Source organism: Pelodiscus sinensis, chromosome 28 (genome assembly GCF_052426305.1).
Source record: "Pelodiscus sinensis isolate ZL-2025 chromosome 28, ASM5242630v1, whole genome shotgun sequence".
Taxonomy (NCBI): Eukaryota; Metazoa; Chordata; order Testudines; family Trionychidae; genus Pelodiscus; species Pelodiscus sinensis.
Window position 1 is genome coordinate 14,839,180 of NC_143079.1, and position 17,735 is coordinate 14,856,914.

The following is a 17,735-nucleotide window of genomic DNA, read 5'->3' on the forward strand; positions in this document are numbered from 1 at the left end:
GGAGCGCCCTGCCCAGGGCGGCCCCCTCTGGCCGGCTGTTGCGCCCCCCTCGCCAGGATGGCAGGGACCAGCCCCGGCCACAAGCAGCCACCGCGGAGCGCGGCCCCTTCCTCGAAGGCTCAGTGGGTGGAACCAAGTTCAGCCTCCCAACTCCAGAGGCACCCAGGCAGCGCAAGCGCTGCACCGCCCGGCGCCCGCAGCCAGCCACCTCCCGGCGCCCCCGGCCGAGCGAGCGTCCCCCTGCGCCCTGCGGGGGCCGGCGCCTTGCAGAGGTGGTGCGCCCCCCCCTCTCCGCGCGCGCGCTCACATCTGCCCAGCTGTTGGGAGGGGAGGGCCCTGCGAGCGCCGGCTCTGCCCAGCGCCCCTGACGTGGCCGCGGTGCCTGGATAAAACCCCGGCCGGCGCCGGGACGCGCAGGGCGAGGATGAGACGCGAGGAGCGGCTGGGTGTCTGGCACCGGAGGGTCTCCGCTTCTGCGCCTCTGGCCACCTTGGGCTGCCGGGGGGAGGCTGCACCTCCGCTGCTGCTGCCGACCGGGCTGTGATCGGTGCCCAGAAGTCCCCCCCCCCCCAGGGTAACTGCCTCGCCCCCCTCCGGAAAGGCTGAGGATGCTGGGGAGGGGAATCCCCTCCGCCACCGCCCCCTCTCTGCGCCTCGCTGCAGCTGTCCGGCTTCCTTCTGCGTCCCGCGTCCGGAGAGAGGACTGACCGGCGCGCCCCACAGTCACCGAGCTGCACCAGCTGCGGGCGCCTCCCCCCGCCAGGCCCGTGGCCCCCCAGCACATCTGGACTCCCCCCCCAGCACATCTGCTGGGAGACAGCGGGACATGGATCTCCTCTTTTCCGCCGAGGAGAACGCGAGCGCGCTGCCCCACAACCGCTCCCTCAATAAATCCGCCGAGGCCAACCTGTTCGAGCAGCCCGCCTGGCAGGTCACCCTCTGGGCCGCCGCCTACTCCCTCATCGTGGTGGTGGCCGTGGTGGGGAACATCGTGGTGATGTGGATCATCCTGGCCCACAAGCGCATGAGGACGGTCACCAACTATTTCCTGGTGAACCTGGCCTTCGCCGAAGCCTCCATGGCGGCCTTTAACACCGTGGTCAACTTCACCTACGCCATCCACAACGAGTGGTACTACGGGCTGGCCTACTGCAAGTTCCACAACTTCTTCCCCATCGCCGCCGTCTTCGCCAGCATCTACTCCATGACCGCCATCGCCGTGGACAGGTGAGGCCAGGTGGGGCTCCCCAGCATCCTCCGCAGGAGCCAGGATGGGGGGAAGGGGGGGAAAGGGCCGCGAGTTGCACTGGGGAGTGATGGTGTCCCCCTCCCAATTTACAGGCCACCACCTCTATTTTCAGAGCTCGAGTGGGGATTTTTAAATCTGGCCTTTGCTCCTCTTTGGCCAACAGGTACTAAGACATAAGGAGGTAATCGAGTGCCCAGTTCTGCATGGATCCAGTCTTCAGGCTCTGGGGAAGGATGCCAGTCAGGGGGTGCAACAGAGCTGGCCCATGGGGCAGGACCCAACAAGAGCATTATGAGTTCTCCGGCTGGTAGGGCGCTAGCACTTTATAGGACAAGGTGCTCCAATTCACTAGCTGTCAACCTTTCCAGGCGACTGGGCCCCCTTTCAGGAGTCTGCGGTGTCTAGTGAACCTCAAAGTTTCACCTTCCTTAGAAACAACTTGCTTACAAACCAGACATAACAGATACCAAAGGGTCACAGACCCTTGGTCCTGAAAGATTGCTGCTGCTTTTTTGTACCGCGTAATTAGAAATCAATTGGACTGCAACTATTGTACTTCTGTGTCAGAGCTCAGTGTGTATAGAGCAGTGTGAGTAAACCGTTGTCAGCCTGACTTGTGAGTTTTGTAGAGACTTTGCTAGTGCATTTTATGCAGCCTGTTGTAAAACTAGGCAAATCTCTAAATGGGTTGATGCCACCTTTCCCCTCCGCCCCCCAGACCTTGGCTATCCCAGGGGTGCCTGTTGAGAACCGCTTCTCTAACTCCTTCCGCTCCCTCAACATTTTGCTGATCTCTTCCCTGCCCAAACAAATATTGCAAGACACAATAGCCTGTTTTTAAAAAAGCGCTGGAGATAGGAGTTCTCTCTCCCCCTGACCCCCATAATTCCCGTCAGGAAAATGCAGTTAGCTTAATGAAATGGGTCTGTTTTAACTGTGCCCTGGAGAAGCCTGTGGCTATTTTCTTTTTTAATCAGCGGAAATCTATAGTCTTGCCCTCTAATTTCACTCACTCTAATTAATTTTCCTGATTTTAGATTAAAATCTATATTTAAAGCAGCCTGTATAATCCAATTGCGTGAAATGTATTTGTAGTGGCACATGCAGAGATCTATGGGCCAGATGCTAAAGAGCAAGGCGGCTCGCAAGCCACATGTGGCTCTTTTCCAGTTAAACTGGGGCTCTTAGAGTCATCAACTCACCCCTATTCTCCACCTGCCAGACTAAGGGGCCCTCAGCACCTCTGCCTTGTAGCAGGGTGGTGGGGTAGGAGTTTCTGCCCCACAGGCAGATGAGGATATCAGGGCTTCTTCTCCCACAGAGCATGTCTCCTCTTGAACTTCTGGAGATTGTTGTGTGCAGCTTGGAGAGGCGGTAAGTTGGGCCATCCCCGGTGTAGATCATAGTCATTGTCCTGATTTCAGTTGGAACTCACCTATGTAAAGACCTCCAGCTTTTAACCCTCTGTCCACAAAAGGTGCTGTCTATATTTGCCGCTTTATAGTGTTTTGGGACAGACTTGTGCACGTTGTAGAGCTGGGTAAAATGGGGTTGTTGAAATAACCTTATTTTCATTGAAAGTGCTATTATCTTCTCTCTCTTCGGCTCTGTGACTTGTACGGCTTAGAATGAGTGACAGAGACACCTGTTTTCTCTGTGGCTTGCCAGCACATACATACTCACATTTTGTTCTCAGAAGGAACACAAATCCAACAACCAGGCAAGGAAGCCAACGTCCGAGTCAGGGGAGGGATGAATTCTGATCGAGTGGTCAAAGAAAATGACTAGAGATTAGGAACTTTTGGGGCAGAATTCGGTTTTGCTGCTCTCTGCCAGACCTTTCCACTGACCTGGGCAAGTCACTCTGCCTGGCTGTGCCTCAGTTTACTCCTTTCTAAAATGGTTGTAAATTCTATTTGTTGGTACCTCCTAGAAAATACGGTGGCTCTTTGCTAACAGGGATCTAAAATTCAATACAGAGAGAGTTGTGTTCCAGAATTTCCCTCTTTTCCCTTTCCTCAGCTGCATGTTCTACAATCATGAGAAATGAAATTGAGTAAGGTTTATTTTTTTTGTCTGAGAGCATTTTGGCTCACATGTTCTAATTAGACTGACCTGAAAAATAAAATGCAGACTCCTAATGGAATTTTCTGAAGGCAGCTTACAGCGATGCCATCGCTCATTCATCTCCAGCCTGTGAAATGTAGTTTAAAATTTGTTAGCTTGTTCTTAATAACGCAGGGATGGGAATTCATTTCCAAGTTTCATCTCTTTATCATGCCAGGCATGAGCGAGTGAGTCTGATTCTCCTCTTGCTTGCACTGGAGTAAATCCAAAGTAACACCTCTGAACTCCATGGTGGAATTAAGGGGAGAATCAAAGCCCAAATGTTAACACCACTTGCAATTATGAAAACGGTGTCCATGTGTGGATTTTTTCTATCCATGTGCAGAATAAATTTGGTTGTGTGCATCGAGACATGTGAATGTGCGGCACTAGTAGAAACAAAAAAAAAACTAACTCTGGGCACTCGGCTAATCAGCAGGGTGGGGTGGGGAGGCTGGGAAGCTGCATACACACACAGCTTCCAAGGAACACTGATGGGGACTCCTTTGGAAATCTGAGTTTGCAGATCCCAAGGGCCCATGCATCCTGGCTTGGAAACCACCATTCTATGGCAATGACAACTTTCTGTGGACACCTTTGACATGGTTTGCAGCTCCCCAGGCATCTCTGCATGAGAGATTGAAAAGCACTGTCGTAAAGATCCTATTAGATCCCACTGCATTTTCTATGAAAGTAGATGGGTTTTATTTGCCCTGAGCTTCTTGCCCAAACTCTCCCCTACACCAAATATTGCGCCGTTGGTGGCTCCCCTCCATCCCAGAAGTTTCTCCATTTCTGGGGTGTTGTACCTAGACTGCACTGCCCGCTATGTACAGAGATCCTTGGGGCTGCAAAGCATTCTAAAAGTGCTGCTCTATCACACAGCTTGCTTTTTCAGCGAGTATGACTTGTCAGTAACCATTCACTGCAAGGGCACCTGGTTTGTAAAGAGAACCTTCCTACGGAAAACCTGCAAATAAGCTCTGCTTGCAGCTGATGGAATTTAATATAGTCCATTAAGTTGTCAATGAATGGCATACAAGGAGGATGCTGGAGACCTGTTGCATTAACATTCCAGACTTTTTCCCACACACAGATTCTCAAGAGTCTTTTCTGAACCAACTTCTGTTGGTGACAGACAAGCGTGTGGCTTCAAATCCTGAAAAAGAGTTTGCCTCAGCCACAAGCAGTAGTTCTATTAAAGATATCACCTCAGCTCTCTTCTCTCTTTCATAGAGACCAACCACACTGTAAAAATCATGGAGTCTTGTCAGTTTCTTAATCTAGCACTCAGAGAGTGAATCATATTTACAAGAGCTCCTAAACAACTTAGCAGCCTGCATCCCATTGACTAGCAGTTAGACTCAGTCTCTGTCTATACCGGAGAATTTACAGCAGCACGGTTGTACTGATGCATCAGTGCTGTTGTAAGATCTCCCGTGTAAACCATCTATGCCGACAGGAGAGAGCTCTCCCATTGTTTTTTAACCAACCTACCTCAATCTGTCAAAGCTCAAATGTAGGACACAAGAAAAATAACAAGGAGGGTAGATTGAAGTGAGGTGGGTGCTTTTTTTTTTTAAGCTAAATAAGGCCAGGACTTCAACAGAGTTCAAAAAAAGAGCTAGATAATTTCATGAGGACAGTTCCATCAATGGCTATTAGCCAGGAATGGTGTCCCTTGCCTCTGTTTGTCAGAAGCTGGGAGTGGGTGATGGGGTGAATTACTTGATGGTTACCTGTTCTGCTCATTCCCTCTGGGAGCACGTGGCATTGGCCACTGTCAGAGGACAGGATGCTGGGCTAGATAGTCCTCTGGTCTGACCCAGTGTGGCCATTCTGTTCTTATTGACATAATTAAAAACAGCCCCCGCAAGTGGCGGTAGCTACATCAGCAGGAGAGCATCTCCCACTGACAAAGTCCTGCTCATGCCAGCGTGTCGGTTGGCGTAATTTATATTGTCCGGGGGTGTGGTTTTCCGCATCCTTGAGCAACATAAGTTATCCCGACAAATATGTTAGCGTAGACATAGCCTTAGGCTCTTAAGTCCCTAAATAACTTTCAATGAAAACACTTGGGGTATGTCTAGATTACATGCCTCTGCAGCAGAGGCATGTAAATTAGACTAGCCGACATAGTCAATGAAGCGGGGATTTAAATATCCCCCCGCTTCATTAAAATAAAAATGGCCGCCACGCTGTGCTGGCTCAGCTGATCGTCGGCACAACGCGGCAGTCAAGACGCGGATCGGTCGGCAAGAAAAGCCTTTGCCAACCGATCCTGTAAACCTCGTTTCATGAGGCATAAGGGATTGGTCAGCAAAGGCTTTCCTCATCGACCGATACACGTCTTGACTGCCACGTTGTGCTGACGATCAGCTGAGCTGGCACAGCGTGGCAGCCATTTTTATTTTAATGAAGTGGGGGATATTTAAATCCCCGCTTCATTGACTATGTCGGCTAGTCTAATTTACATGCCTCTGCTGGCAGAGGCATGTAGTTTAGACATACCTTTGGGCTCTCAAGGCGTTGTTGAAAATTGTACATGGGAGCTTTAGATTTTAGATTTCCTGTACGGAAAACCTAGTGCGCGTGGTATCAGCATTCAAGGTCCTAGGTGCTGCATTGCACAAGAATTGGGCTCAGTCAGTTTGAAGAAAAAGTGTCAGTTGAGGGAAAAGAGATCAAGGAAATCTGCATTATTATGAAATAAGATACTGACAGCAACGAGTTTTGTGATTCATTTGTTGATGTCAAATCTCACATGAGTTATTGTTCTTTGGAATGTGGACTCAGTGTAGTCTGTTTCTTTATTCCCCCCTTTGGTCAAGAAATACAAATAGTGCTGTTACATCACCTGTTATCTAGCATTTGGATCTAAGATCGGTAATTACATGAAACAGTGGGTTGATGAAAACATTCAGCTACTTAAGCCAAGTATTTCACTCCAGACTCCTATGCTTGAGGAATCAATTGTGAGTATTGTGTGGGGTTTCAAGAGAAGAGCTTTTAGCTTGGTTATATTAAGTATCTCATTCCAGTGAGGGCTAGGACAAATGCTTCCCATTCAAACCACAAACCTAAACATAGCCCATGCAGCAAGGGTAAAAACACGTACCAGAATTCCACAAGATCAAAACAACCAATGATAGCTATGTGGTCTCAGCAAAGCAAGAGCTAGTTTAGAACTAGGAAAACTCACTTGAAATCAGCTTATTTTCAGTAGATGCAGGGGAGGAGGAGAAATAAATACACCCAGCATTGAACATGGTTCAGAGTCCCAAAGTGGAATGATTACCTTTGTCAGTAACTTGGATATGTAGTTTAAAGGATGCTTGGGTTATTAGCCATCAAGTTGTTCACCAGAAGAACATTGCTTTACAAAAAACTGTTCAATCTATTTCAAAACGTGCCTTCTGTAAATAATTTCCAGAGCCCGCTTGTCGGAGGAAGCAAAATTGCCATCTAAAGAATGAACCCTTGTGCGGCAGTCGATCAGGAAACATTTCACAAGGAAAGATGTTTATGTAAAATTGACACATAGGTATGAACATAGGTATTCAGAATCTGAACCTATATAGTGCAATTAGCTCTGAAAAATCCTTTGACTTGAAAATACAGCACCTGTTTCCTCCTCCTCCCCCCTCCCCCCTGCCGCCGAAGATGCTAAGTTTCTAGTATTAGTTTAACAGGAGCAGTGCATGCTCTGAAAAAAAATCAGGCTGATTATCATCACGTGTGGAAAGTATCTTCAAGCATCACAGCTGTCAGAGCAAGGATTGGGCTGAAACCCTGTAAGAGCTCCAAAGTGACCTCGCTATAGATTTTTGGGAAGAACCTGCTGCCCAAGTCTGGTGTTGAGCAGCATTTCATTTGTATGCAGGTAGGAGCCCAGAGGGCTTGCTATCCACACAGATTCCAGTTTCAAGTTCTCCTAGCGACTGACTGCAATACCAAGTAAATCAGCCGGAATGATCATTACCGACAGAATTATAAATACCGAGCTAGGAAAGTACAAGCCAGCAGGGTGTCTGCCTAGACTAATCATGTTTCTCCAACCTACTAGAACCTGGCTCGCCTTTACCACTAGTTACATTTCATCTTTCAAAAAGCTTTTGACAAAGTCCCTCAGAAACAACTTTTAAGGAAATGCAGCAAGAGGATGAGAAGTAAACTATCGCCAGGAACTGGAAACTGGCTGAGACAACAGGAAACGAGGCCTACTGGCCCAAAGGTCAATACGATTCCCCTGTGGTCAGGATAGTACAGCCTAGTGGCCACGGAGTCTATATCCAGCAATGCCCAGCAGCCATAGAATCCATGCAGTTCTCCTGTGCTCAGGGTAGTGTGGCCTAATGGCTACAGTATCAATATACAGAATGGCCCAGCAACCAATGAGTCAATACAATTCCCCTGTGGTCAGGGTAGTTCAGCCTAGTAGCCAGTGGCAAAGCAATAGGCAAAGCTCCCCCGGAAGGGGTTGGTGAGGAGAGGATAGCAGGACCTGGCCCCTTTCCACCAGGTCCCAGCCAGAGACCTGTCAGCAGTGGAGCGGTCCACACCTAACTCGTTGTGGAATCCCACTGCAACATGCTGTGATCCAGGGGAACAATTCCTCCTGCCAGTGTTCTCTAGGTAGTTCTCACCACCCCTTCCCTCTGGTCTGGGGGCTCTCCCGGCAGTCCCTCTTGGCCTGATCACCATAACTTGCTTCCTCGGTGCTTCCTCCCCTGGAGCTCCTCTGACACCTTCTTCCCCGGCAATAGTCAGCCCTGACTGAACAGCTCCACAGGCCTTTATAGCCAGCCTCCAGCTGGAGCATGCCCAGTAGGGTTGTGGGGGCGGGGCCTCCTCAACCAGGTGAGCCAGGTTAACCCCTTGAGGCCCAGTGTGGGGCTGATACACCCCATCACAGTCTACAGAAGAGGTGAGGCAGCAATGCTGGCACACGACCATAATTTGGATTCTAAATATGGCATATTGAAAACAGTGTTCAAATTGTGAGCAATGTTTTTAAATATATGGGTTTTCTTGGGCCTGCTTGCAGAGAAACGTAGAAACTAGGTCTTCAGCAGTCAGTGGGCAAGCTGCCAGCCGAGGGCCAGTTCAGGTGAGCTGTGCTCCTCTGCCTTTGGGCGCAGTCCGCTTTGTCTCTCTCTGGTTTGAGTGCTTAGGGTTCTGAATGTTAAGAAATGAAGCCGTTGATGTTGCAGCCGTCCGGAAAGAATATTTTATGCCTTAGGGAATGTCCCTATCTGTATGCCAGGAACATAACGCCTTGCTCAGAGGCCCCCCTGAGGCTGTCGGTCCCCTGGCAGCAAGGGAATGTGCTCCGCTTTTGAAATGTCTACACACAAGGGATGCAGGGAAGTAAAACAAGCTAAATTGTGACCTCACTGAGATGTAGTGGGCTAAATCTCATGATTGGAGAGGGGTGTAGATGGTCTAGTAGCTCAGGAAGGCCTGGCAGGAAAAAAAAGGGAGGAGGAGATGTTGCATGACACATCAAAAGTCAATACACTTGTTCCAGGGTCCAGAAGACAGTGAGATGCAGACCAATCGAAAGGCTCTGGATGAAAATAAAAGGGGAAAACCAGGGGCAATATCATTGTAGGGGCCTACAATAGACCACCAGCTCTGGAGGGGGCTGGCATTTCTAGAATAAACGACAGAAATTTCCAGAACACAAGACCTGGTCATAATGGGGGGATTAACTCAAGTTTGGTTCAATGTTTGCCAGGAAGCTCAGGACACAAATTGTCCCTTCACTCCTGGTTGGAAAAATAATACAGGAAAACACAAAATCAGAATGGCTAAGGCACAAAATGAGCTTTACCTAGCCAGGGACAGGAAGTACGACAAGATGACATTCTATGGCAACGTTAGGAGCAAGAGAAAGATGAAGGAAAATATAGATCCTACTACTTTGTGGAGATGGGGAGAGAATAACAGATGGCATCAGGAAGACTGAGGTGCTTAATGTCTGTTTTGCTTCAGTTTTCAGTAAAAAGGAAAATTGTGACCAAACACTTAAAATTAGTATTATTAGTAAGAAGGAAGGAACAAACCATTAGAGGGAAAAGCAGGCAGATATTTAGGTAAGTTATATTCAAGTTATATCCAACTCTATTCAAGTTGGCAGGGTCTGATGAAATTCATTGTAGGGCACTTAAGAAATTAGCTGAAGCAATCTTGGAATTGTTCACAATTATCTCTGAGAGCTCATGGAGAATGGGTGAGGTTCCCAGAGGACTAGAGAAAGGGCAGACTCAGTACTTGTCTTTAACAAGAGGGCCGGGGGATTCTAGACCTGTCAGCCTAACTTCGATACCTGGAAAGATCCTGGGACAATCGCATTTGAAAGCACCTAAAGTGTAACAGAGTTCTAGCAAATGGCCAGCACGGATTCGCCAGGAGCAAACCATGGCAAAACAACCTACCCCAAAAGCTTCCTTTGGAAGTCGCTAGGTACTTGTGTTCAACGGATGCATTCTGCTTGCTCCCGTAGCTTTCTCTAGTGACACTCTTTGTGTTGAAGCTTTTGTACTTCTCAAAGACAAGGGATGGATCGCTTGCTGCTCTCGTGTGCAGTGACACTCTGAACCTGCTCTGTCGTGAGGCAGAGTGGCTGCCCACTGACCGGGCGGAGGGGGAACCCCTCTTTGCACCACCCCAGCTGGAAGTCAGGAGGCAGGCCTTGAAGTATGCAAGGCAGGCCCTGGGGCTCAGTTAGGCCCCCACTGCCAGAGAAGCCAGACACCTGCCCCGAGTTCTGAGGCTCCTTCAGACCTAAAGGAAGCCAAAGACAGGCCAGGATGGCCGGAAGCACAGATAGATGCCGAGCCAGAAGAGCTGTTGGACCTGACAGGGGTTGCATACCCCGGCGACCCCAACAGCCTGCTACTGAGTGAGGCATGGCCCCAGGGGGAGCTGGGAAGTGGCTCAGGTAGCTGACTCAGGTCTGGCTGAAATCGTACCAGTGAGTGAGCCAGCCTGTTGCAGTCAGGATCCCCGCTGACCCAGTGGCAGCCCAATCTGATGCTTTTAGGGTCCTGGGTTGGGATGCAGCTGACTGGGTGGGTGAAATGGGTCAGGACTCACTTCACGTGAGCACCCCCGTTTGGCCAGTCTGTTTGAGTGCAGGTGGATTTGAACCTGAGACCTCAGCATAGGAACTTCTCTACAGCCTGAGCAATAAAACCAGCTGGTACTCAGCTTAGGCTGTAGAGCTCCCTTGTTCTTAGCTCTTGCTGTAAGTTGTTTAAGTGCCACTACATGGTATAGTGACCCACACTAGGGCTCCATCTAGACTGCAGGCTTCTTGTGCAAGCGATGTGCTTTTGCGAAAGAGAGCGTCCAGACTGCATGGTCGCTCTCTCGAAAGTAAGCTCTGATTGGTATGCACTGAATGGCCACCAGGGCACCTTTGCTTTTTCCTCTTTCCTCTTTTTGAGCAAAAAACCCCTCTTCTCCGTCCACACACACCTTTTTGCGAAGGAGCTCTTTTGCAAAAAGTTCTTCCTCGTAGACTGAGGAATACCTACGCCAGTAAAACCCCTCTGTTCTTTCCATTTTTTTGCGCAAAAACGCACTTGAGGTGTGGACACTGCGAGTTTTTTTGGAAAAACTCTGTAGTGTAGACATAGCCTAGGTGTGTGGGTTAAACGGGTTTTCGATCTTTAGCCTTTTCAGCTGCTCAGCCCTCTGGCCAAGTCACACGGCCTTGTGTGAAATCACAAACCTCTTCCAGGATACACGCCCATCCCAGTGCCCTCTGCTAGTGTCTGTTTCCTCGCAGTTTGGTTCCCCACTCAGAGTATGTCTACACTACAGTGTTTTGACAGAAAAAGCACTGTTTTTTTCTGACAAAACCTGAGTAACATCCACACTGCAATCATGTTCTTTCAAAAGTAAATTGAAAGAACAGAGGGGTTTTTCTGGCGTTGTTAAACCTCTTTCTATGAGGAAGAAGCCTTCTTCCAAAAGAGCTCTTTCGGAAATAGGCACATGTGGATGGGGAAGAGGGAGTTCTTTCACAAGAAGAGGAAAGAGGAAAAAGCACAGGTGTCCGGGTGGCCGCTCGGCCCATAGTAAACACAGCTTACATGCAAGAAAGCATCCATTCAGTGTGGACACTATCTGTCAAAAAAGCAGATCGCTTTTTTGATGCACTTTCGCAGTATGGACGCTCTCTTTCGGAAGACTTTTTTTGGAAGATCTCTTCCAGAAAAGCTTCTTCCAAATGAAGCCTGAATTCTAGACGTAGCCTCAGGGGATTTCTTGCCCCTAGCTCAGGGCTTTATCTCAGCTCATCGTTCTCAACAGCGCTCCATTCTGAGCTGTCCTAGGTTCTGCCAGCCGGCCACCCCTAATCTCCCTTCCAGGTCTGGGCTGAAACTGAGCTTCCGTTAGTCCTGCAGCTCCTCTTATATAGTCCCTCCTGGTCCCTGATTGGCTGGTTTCCTCCTAGCCACTCTAGCTGCCTGGAGGACTTCTTTATGGCCCTTTTGGTCTTAGGGCTTAGCCCCATTACAGTGGGCCTTTGTCTCCCGTGACACCCCAGTCCCTGGGTGGCAGTCTCACCCCACTTCTCTAGGCAAAACACCTGCGCTGTCTGCCAAGGCTAGCCCCAGGTTACTGCTCCCAGCCCTGGACATCGCCAGGACCCTTAGTGTCCCCTGTCCCAATAGGTGGCTTGGCCCCTTCCCAGAAGGCCAGAGATCTGGGCTGCTGCACCACAGCCTCTCCTCCCCCCGCGGCCAGAGAGCACAGGCTGTATTGGGAAGGCCAGGTCTTCCCCTACCCATGTTACCTGCCGCCCATGGGAAAAGTTAAAAGACATTGAATCCGGCAGCTCTTTCTGCTATTGTGATATTGCCTCTGCAGGATTAATGTCAGGGAAAAAGACACTTATTTCTGTCAGTGAAGCAGCCAGCCATGACTTTGAATACCGCTGGGGTGCGATTCACCCTTGTGCAGAGAGATCCATGTGCCACTGATGTTCTATGTTGAGGACGTAAGCGCTGCAAATTTCTGCTGGCCCTGTGCGCAGGCGTAAATTTCACCGATGGCGCAGATTTGAGTCGGACTTCCAGTCATTTTTCTGAACATTGCGAGGTTTCTTAACCTTAGCTCAGTTCCAGCTCCTTTCTCCACCCATGCTCCACTCCCTGCTGTCTCGCCTGCTTTCAGCTTGTCCCCTGGCTCTCCTGGGATGTGCTGGAATTCAGCACCCCAACGAGAGGGCCCTCAGTGTCATCAGATGCAACTAAGTGAGAAGTGGAAAGACTCTTCGATATGCAAACAGCAATCATGGAGGAAACAATAAATCCTGATAAGCCTTTAGCCCTCACATATGGCCAGTAAAAGGGTTGCAGCCTGCCATCTGACACTGAGACTGTATTTTTGTGTTTGCCTCGTTTGCACCAAAAATGCACAAATGCAGAAGGGGCATAGCTGGCTCCTCAGCAGCTCTGCTGAGAAGATCTGGGAGTCGTGTTGCACCACAGTCTCTGACTCCGTGAGCAGGGGAGCCTCTGTGGGCCCCTGGGCCAGAGGAAGCGGGGGGGGGGGGAGGCCCTGCACTCCCAGAAGGGGGCAGGGCTTTGGGTAGAAGGGGCAAGGCCAGGGGCAGCCAGCCCTTCACACCACCTGGAACCTGCCCCTCCCCGACAGCCCTCAAAGCCACACAGAGCCTGTGGTGTTCCAGTAGCCATTCAAAGGGCCCAAGGCTCCGGTCACCGCTGTTCCTGCTGTAGCAGCAGTTATGAATCCCGGGCTCTTTTGAATCACCAGGCCCTGAAGCAACTGTCCCCTTTACCTCCTGCTGTCAGCAGGGCTGTCCACACCAGTCAGCAATGTGGTGCTATTGCAAAAAAAGCAAACGCCATTTTGGGTTGCATTAAAAGAGGCCTGGCATGTGAACCATGGATGGTACTGCTCTGTCCAGCACCTGTTAGGCCTCGGTTTTAGTCCAGTTTTAGTCACCAGAGTATCCAAAGGATGTTGTAGAGCATGGGTTCCCAAACTGGGGGACGTGCCCCCCTGAGGGGGCTTGAAGAAATTCCAGGGGGGGGCGCGAGGCGACCCAACCACACACACTCCCATCAATCCCACACCAAGTTTTGCTGCTTTTTTTTGGGGGGGGGGGGATGAGGATTTCTCAAAAATCACAAAGGGGGCGTGATGCCGAAAAGTTTTGGAACCACTGTTGTAGAGGAACTGGAAAGGACCCAGGGGATGAGCAACAAAGATGATCAAAGGGATGGAATGCAAGCTAGGGGAGCAAAGGCTGAAGGAACCGGGTATGTTTAGCTTGGAACAGAGCAGGTATGGGCGGACAGGACAGCGGTTTCTTCAAAGACTTCAAAGGCTGCCATAAAAAAGATGGAAAAAAGTTGTTGTCTCTTGCCCCACAGGGCAGAACAAGAGGCAACGGGCTCACACTACAGCAGACTTAGCTCAAACTTCAGGAAAAACTTCCTCGGGGTAAGAAAAGTAGGACAAGGGAACAAACTGCCTGGGGAAGTCAGGGAAGCTCTTTCATTGCAGGTTTTCAGAAAGAGGCCGTCAGTCTTGCATGGTTTAGACACAACAGGTTGGCAGGGGGTTAGACTAGCAAGCCTCTGCGGTCCCTTCCCCCTTCTGGTTGGATGATTCTATGATGGACTATGCAAAGTCATCGGTAACTGATTGCATCTTTGAAACCCCCCCTCCCCCATCTCAGTCTTGGGAATCTGTGTGTGACGCATCCCTTTCTTCACCAGAGAGCCACTGTTTTGACTGCTTGGCTTTTTCAAGCACCATAATGAGGTACGTCTGAATCATGTAGGGACGTGGGCTTTGCTGAGGCTCCGCTCTACAATGCAGCACATCATCTGCAGACAAGCAGCTGGAATAATCTTTTGAATCTTCTGAATGTCAAATGTGTAATAACGAATTCAAAGATGATCTTGCAGACTCTCTGAAAGGGGACGACACGAGAGTCCTCTGGCTGTGATTCGATGTAATTTGTCACCCAACGTTTGTAATTAGTCATTGCACGCCGCTGTGTTGCTCTTTCACCATGACTTAATCAGTTTTTATTCTCAAGCTGAACACTCCCTAGGGCAAACGTTAACACTTGCTGCATAAGGGCTGGAATTAAGGTCGGTGGGGGCTCCTGGCACACTCTGGCTTGAAGTTGATTCCATCCTGTACAGGGTTTATAATCTGGTTCGGTAGCTCTGAGCACGCCCACTGTACAAACTGCTCCAGCCCCCTGGAATACTTGGTCTTCTAGCATGTAATGTAACCCACACACCAGGGTGGTTCACTGTCCCATGGAGTGTCACTTAGACCACTTACAGTGAGATGTAAGAACAAGGGAGTTCTTCAACCTAAGCTAAGAGCCAGTTGGCTTTATAGCTCAAGCTGTAGAGGCTCCTATACAGAGGTCCCAGGTTCAAATCCACTTGGTGGTGGTTACAGTAACATGAAGTATGTAAAAGCCATAAATGGAGCTAAAGGAATTCAAAGGGGAATTACTTGGGGTAACTGAATTAGCCTGATCATAGGACAGAATGGGCCATATGTGCTTTGTGCCTCTTGCCCCCAGAACAGCTGGAAACGCTGTTTAACCGACTTAGAGCAGAGTGAAGCAGCAAGAGGCTACTGGTGAATCTAGAATCAGAGCCACAGGAAAATTCCTAGCAATACACTGCAATGTAAGCCCAGGGTTAGTGGGACTAGAATCAGCTGCTCTGTGTTGGAAAATGCTGGACCTGAGAGTCTGCATCCTATCTGAATCCTCAGTTAAGAATTTGCTGACCCAGGCTCATGCTAGAACTTGGCACTCTGGCATTCACACTGTAGGGTGCAGACCTGAGTCAAAGTACCCCTAGAACCTCACCCCTTCGACATGCGACTGCTGTAGGAACATGATGCCTACACCAACCTGCACCTTGCAGGGCTTGCTCTCTGCGGCTGACCCAGGAGCGCCTGCAGATCGCTGCTGCTGGGGAGAGAACAGGTTAAATGCTGAGTTGCTGCTGTCTGCAAAGGGGATGTGGCTTCCTTTCTCAATACAGTGGATGGCAGGTTGTCAGTGAGGACTATGGCAGTTGTCCCATGGAATTGCAGGGTACTTCTAGGTGGCTCCAGAAACCGGAGTCAAGCAGGGCTCTGGCTACACTGCTAAGAAAGAGATGTGAATCTGGGCTCTAGCTTGACTTGAGCATGGATCCTCCAGCCCTTCAAGGTCCTGGAACTCTGAGTCCAAGCCCAGGGTTAGTGGCACTGTAGTGTAGAAGCAAGAGGGGGGGAAATGTAGGCCTGGCTCTGGTTCAAGTATGGGCTTCCACTGAGTGAAGATATATGCGGAGGTGAGGTCAGGTCTTCACTTCCTGGAAGATCGATCGACACTGTGGTGGTCAAACTTCTGGAGTTCGATTTAGAGGGTCTAGTAAAGACCTGCTAAATCGATTGCTGAGGGTGTGGATGCCGGAACTCCCATTCCTCATGAGGAAGGGAAGTCGCTGGGGATGTTTTGCCTGTTGACCTCCTGCTGTGAGGAAGGCACCGAAGCTCGGCCTAAGGTACGTTTTTTACAGAGGGTACCTTCCACTGTCATGTGCACCTGGCCTCAAGAACAGCAGAGGTGAGACTTGTGTGAGAAACAAAGCTGTGTTGGCTGGGGGTTGGAGAAGCTCATTTAGATAGGCTCTCTTCCAAGCTCTGAGGTTCAGCAAGCACCCGCAGCCCTCTACTAACCAGAACATCGACACACCACAGAACTAGCTAGGCATCGAAGAGGGCCCAGTAGGGTTACACTAGCTAGACACTCGGTTTAAAGGGCTCCAAAGGGCAGGGTACACTCTCAGCTCACTCTGCTAAGAGAAGATTCTCTCCCGAGGTTCTGCCCGGTGGATTCCTTGTGTAATCCAGCAACTGTTTCTCACCACATAGGGATGAAATGCTACATGCCAAGGGAATTACCATCCCCCCTTCTAGAGCAGTCACCCCTCCTCTTTTGGGGATGGGAGGGGTCGTCACTGGCAAGAAGGAATCCCTAGATCCTGCTCTTGCTGAACACTGCTAGAGGAGTCTATTTCTGAAGCCACATTACCAGCAGTGGTGCAATGTGGTGCAACGTGGAGCACTAGCATAACCTGGCCATGTGGTACATCATGGGGCACTAGCATACCCTGGCCATGTGGTACACCATGGGGCACTAGCATACCCTGGCCATGTAGTACACCATGGGGCACTAGCATACCTGGCCATGTGGTACACCATGGGGCACTAGCATACCCTGGCCATGTGGTACACCATGGGGCACTAGCATACCCTGGCCATGTGGTACACCATGGTGCATGTAGTACACCATGGGGCACTAGCATACCCTGGCCATGTGGTGCAACGTGGAGCACTAGCATACCCTGGCCATGTGGTACACCATGGTGCACTAGCATACCCTGGCCATGTGGTACACCATGGGGCACTAGCATACCCTGGCCATGTGGTACACCATGGGGCACTAGCATACCCTGGCCATGTGGTACACCATGGTGCACTAGCATACCCTGGCCATGTGGTACACCATGGTGCACTAGCATACCCTAGCCAGGAAGCCAGCCTGGTTGGTCCAAGAGTGAATCTGTAGCCCAATTGAGCTGCTACAGGGGTTCAGATGTGTCAGACCCTCCCCTGATGCCAGAGTTGCAAGGGAAAAAAAGAAAAGATGCAATGCTAGGATGTGTCCTTCCTTCGCATCGATCCCAGGCTGCATCTTCTACCCAGGCGCTGTTAGGGCAGGTCCACCAAGCATCTAGGAGCAACCCTTCCCGCCCGGGTGGTCAGACTGCCAATAGCTCAGCTTGAGCCAGGATGCTAAAAATAGGAGCACAGAGACTGTGATGTGGGCGGCGGTTTGGGCGAGCCACCTAAGCCTGCCTGACCCCCACTGGCCTCACCTGAGCCACTACCCAGGTTGTAGCACCCAGGCTGGTATTTTTAGCACACTGGTTTGAGTGGAGCTAGTGCGAGTCTATCTACCTAGGCTGGGAGGCTTGCACCCAACTCCAGCACAGACAGACCTTTAATGGCCAGCATATGTTAAAGCCGCTGTCAGGGTCCAGTCCCAGATTTCTTTCCCTGGGCACCTCTAGACTTGCTTTCACTTTCGAAAGAAGATATGCAAATTCGGCACAAATTTCTGATTGTTTTTTCGACAGCGGTTTTTTCAAAAGTGAAAGCAGTTTAGATGGGGGAGGGGAGGTTTCGAAAGAACCCCCTTTTTTGAAAGAACCCTGTACACCTCATTTTTTAACGAAGAAGGGTTTTTTCCAGAAAATTGAGTTAGGAATTATTTACCAAACGTAGTCAGGTCACCCAGGTAAAA

General features: G+C 50.1%; 1 protein-coding gene across 1 annotated transcript in view; it reads left to right on the forward strand.

Moving 5' to 3' along the window:
- The first annotated feature begins 295 nt into the window (after positions 1-295).
- LOC102447598 (substance-P receptor) overlaps positions 296-17,735 on the forward strand; it is a 117,199-nt gene continuing 99,759 nt past the window's right edge. Inside the window, exon 1 of the mRNA XM_006129102.5 lies at positions 296-1,227. Within this exon, the coding sequence (XP_006129164.3) occupies positions 827-1,227 (401 nt within the window). The 5' untranslated portion in view covers positions 296-826. The remainder of the gene's footprint in view (positions 1,228-17,735) is intronic.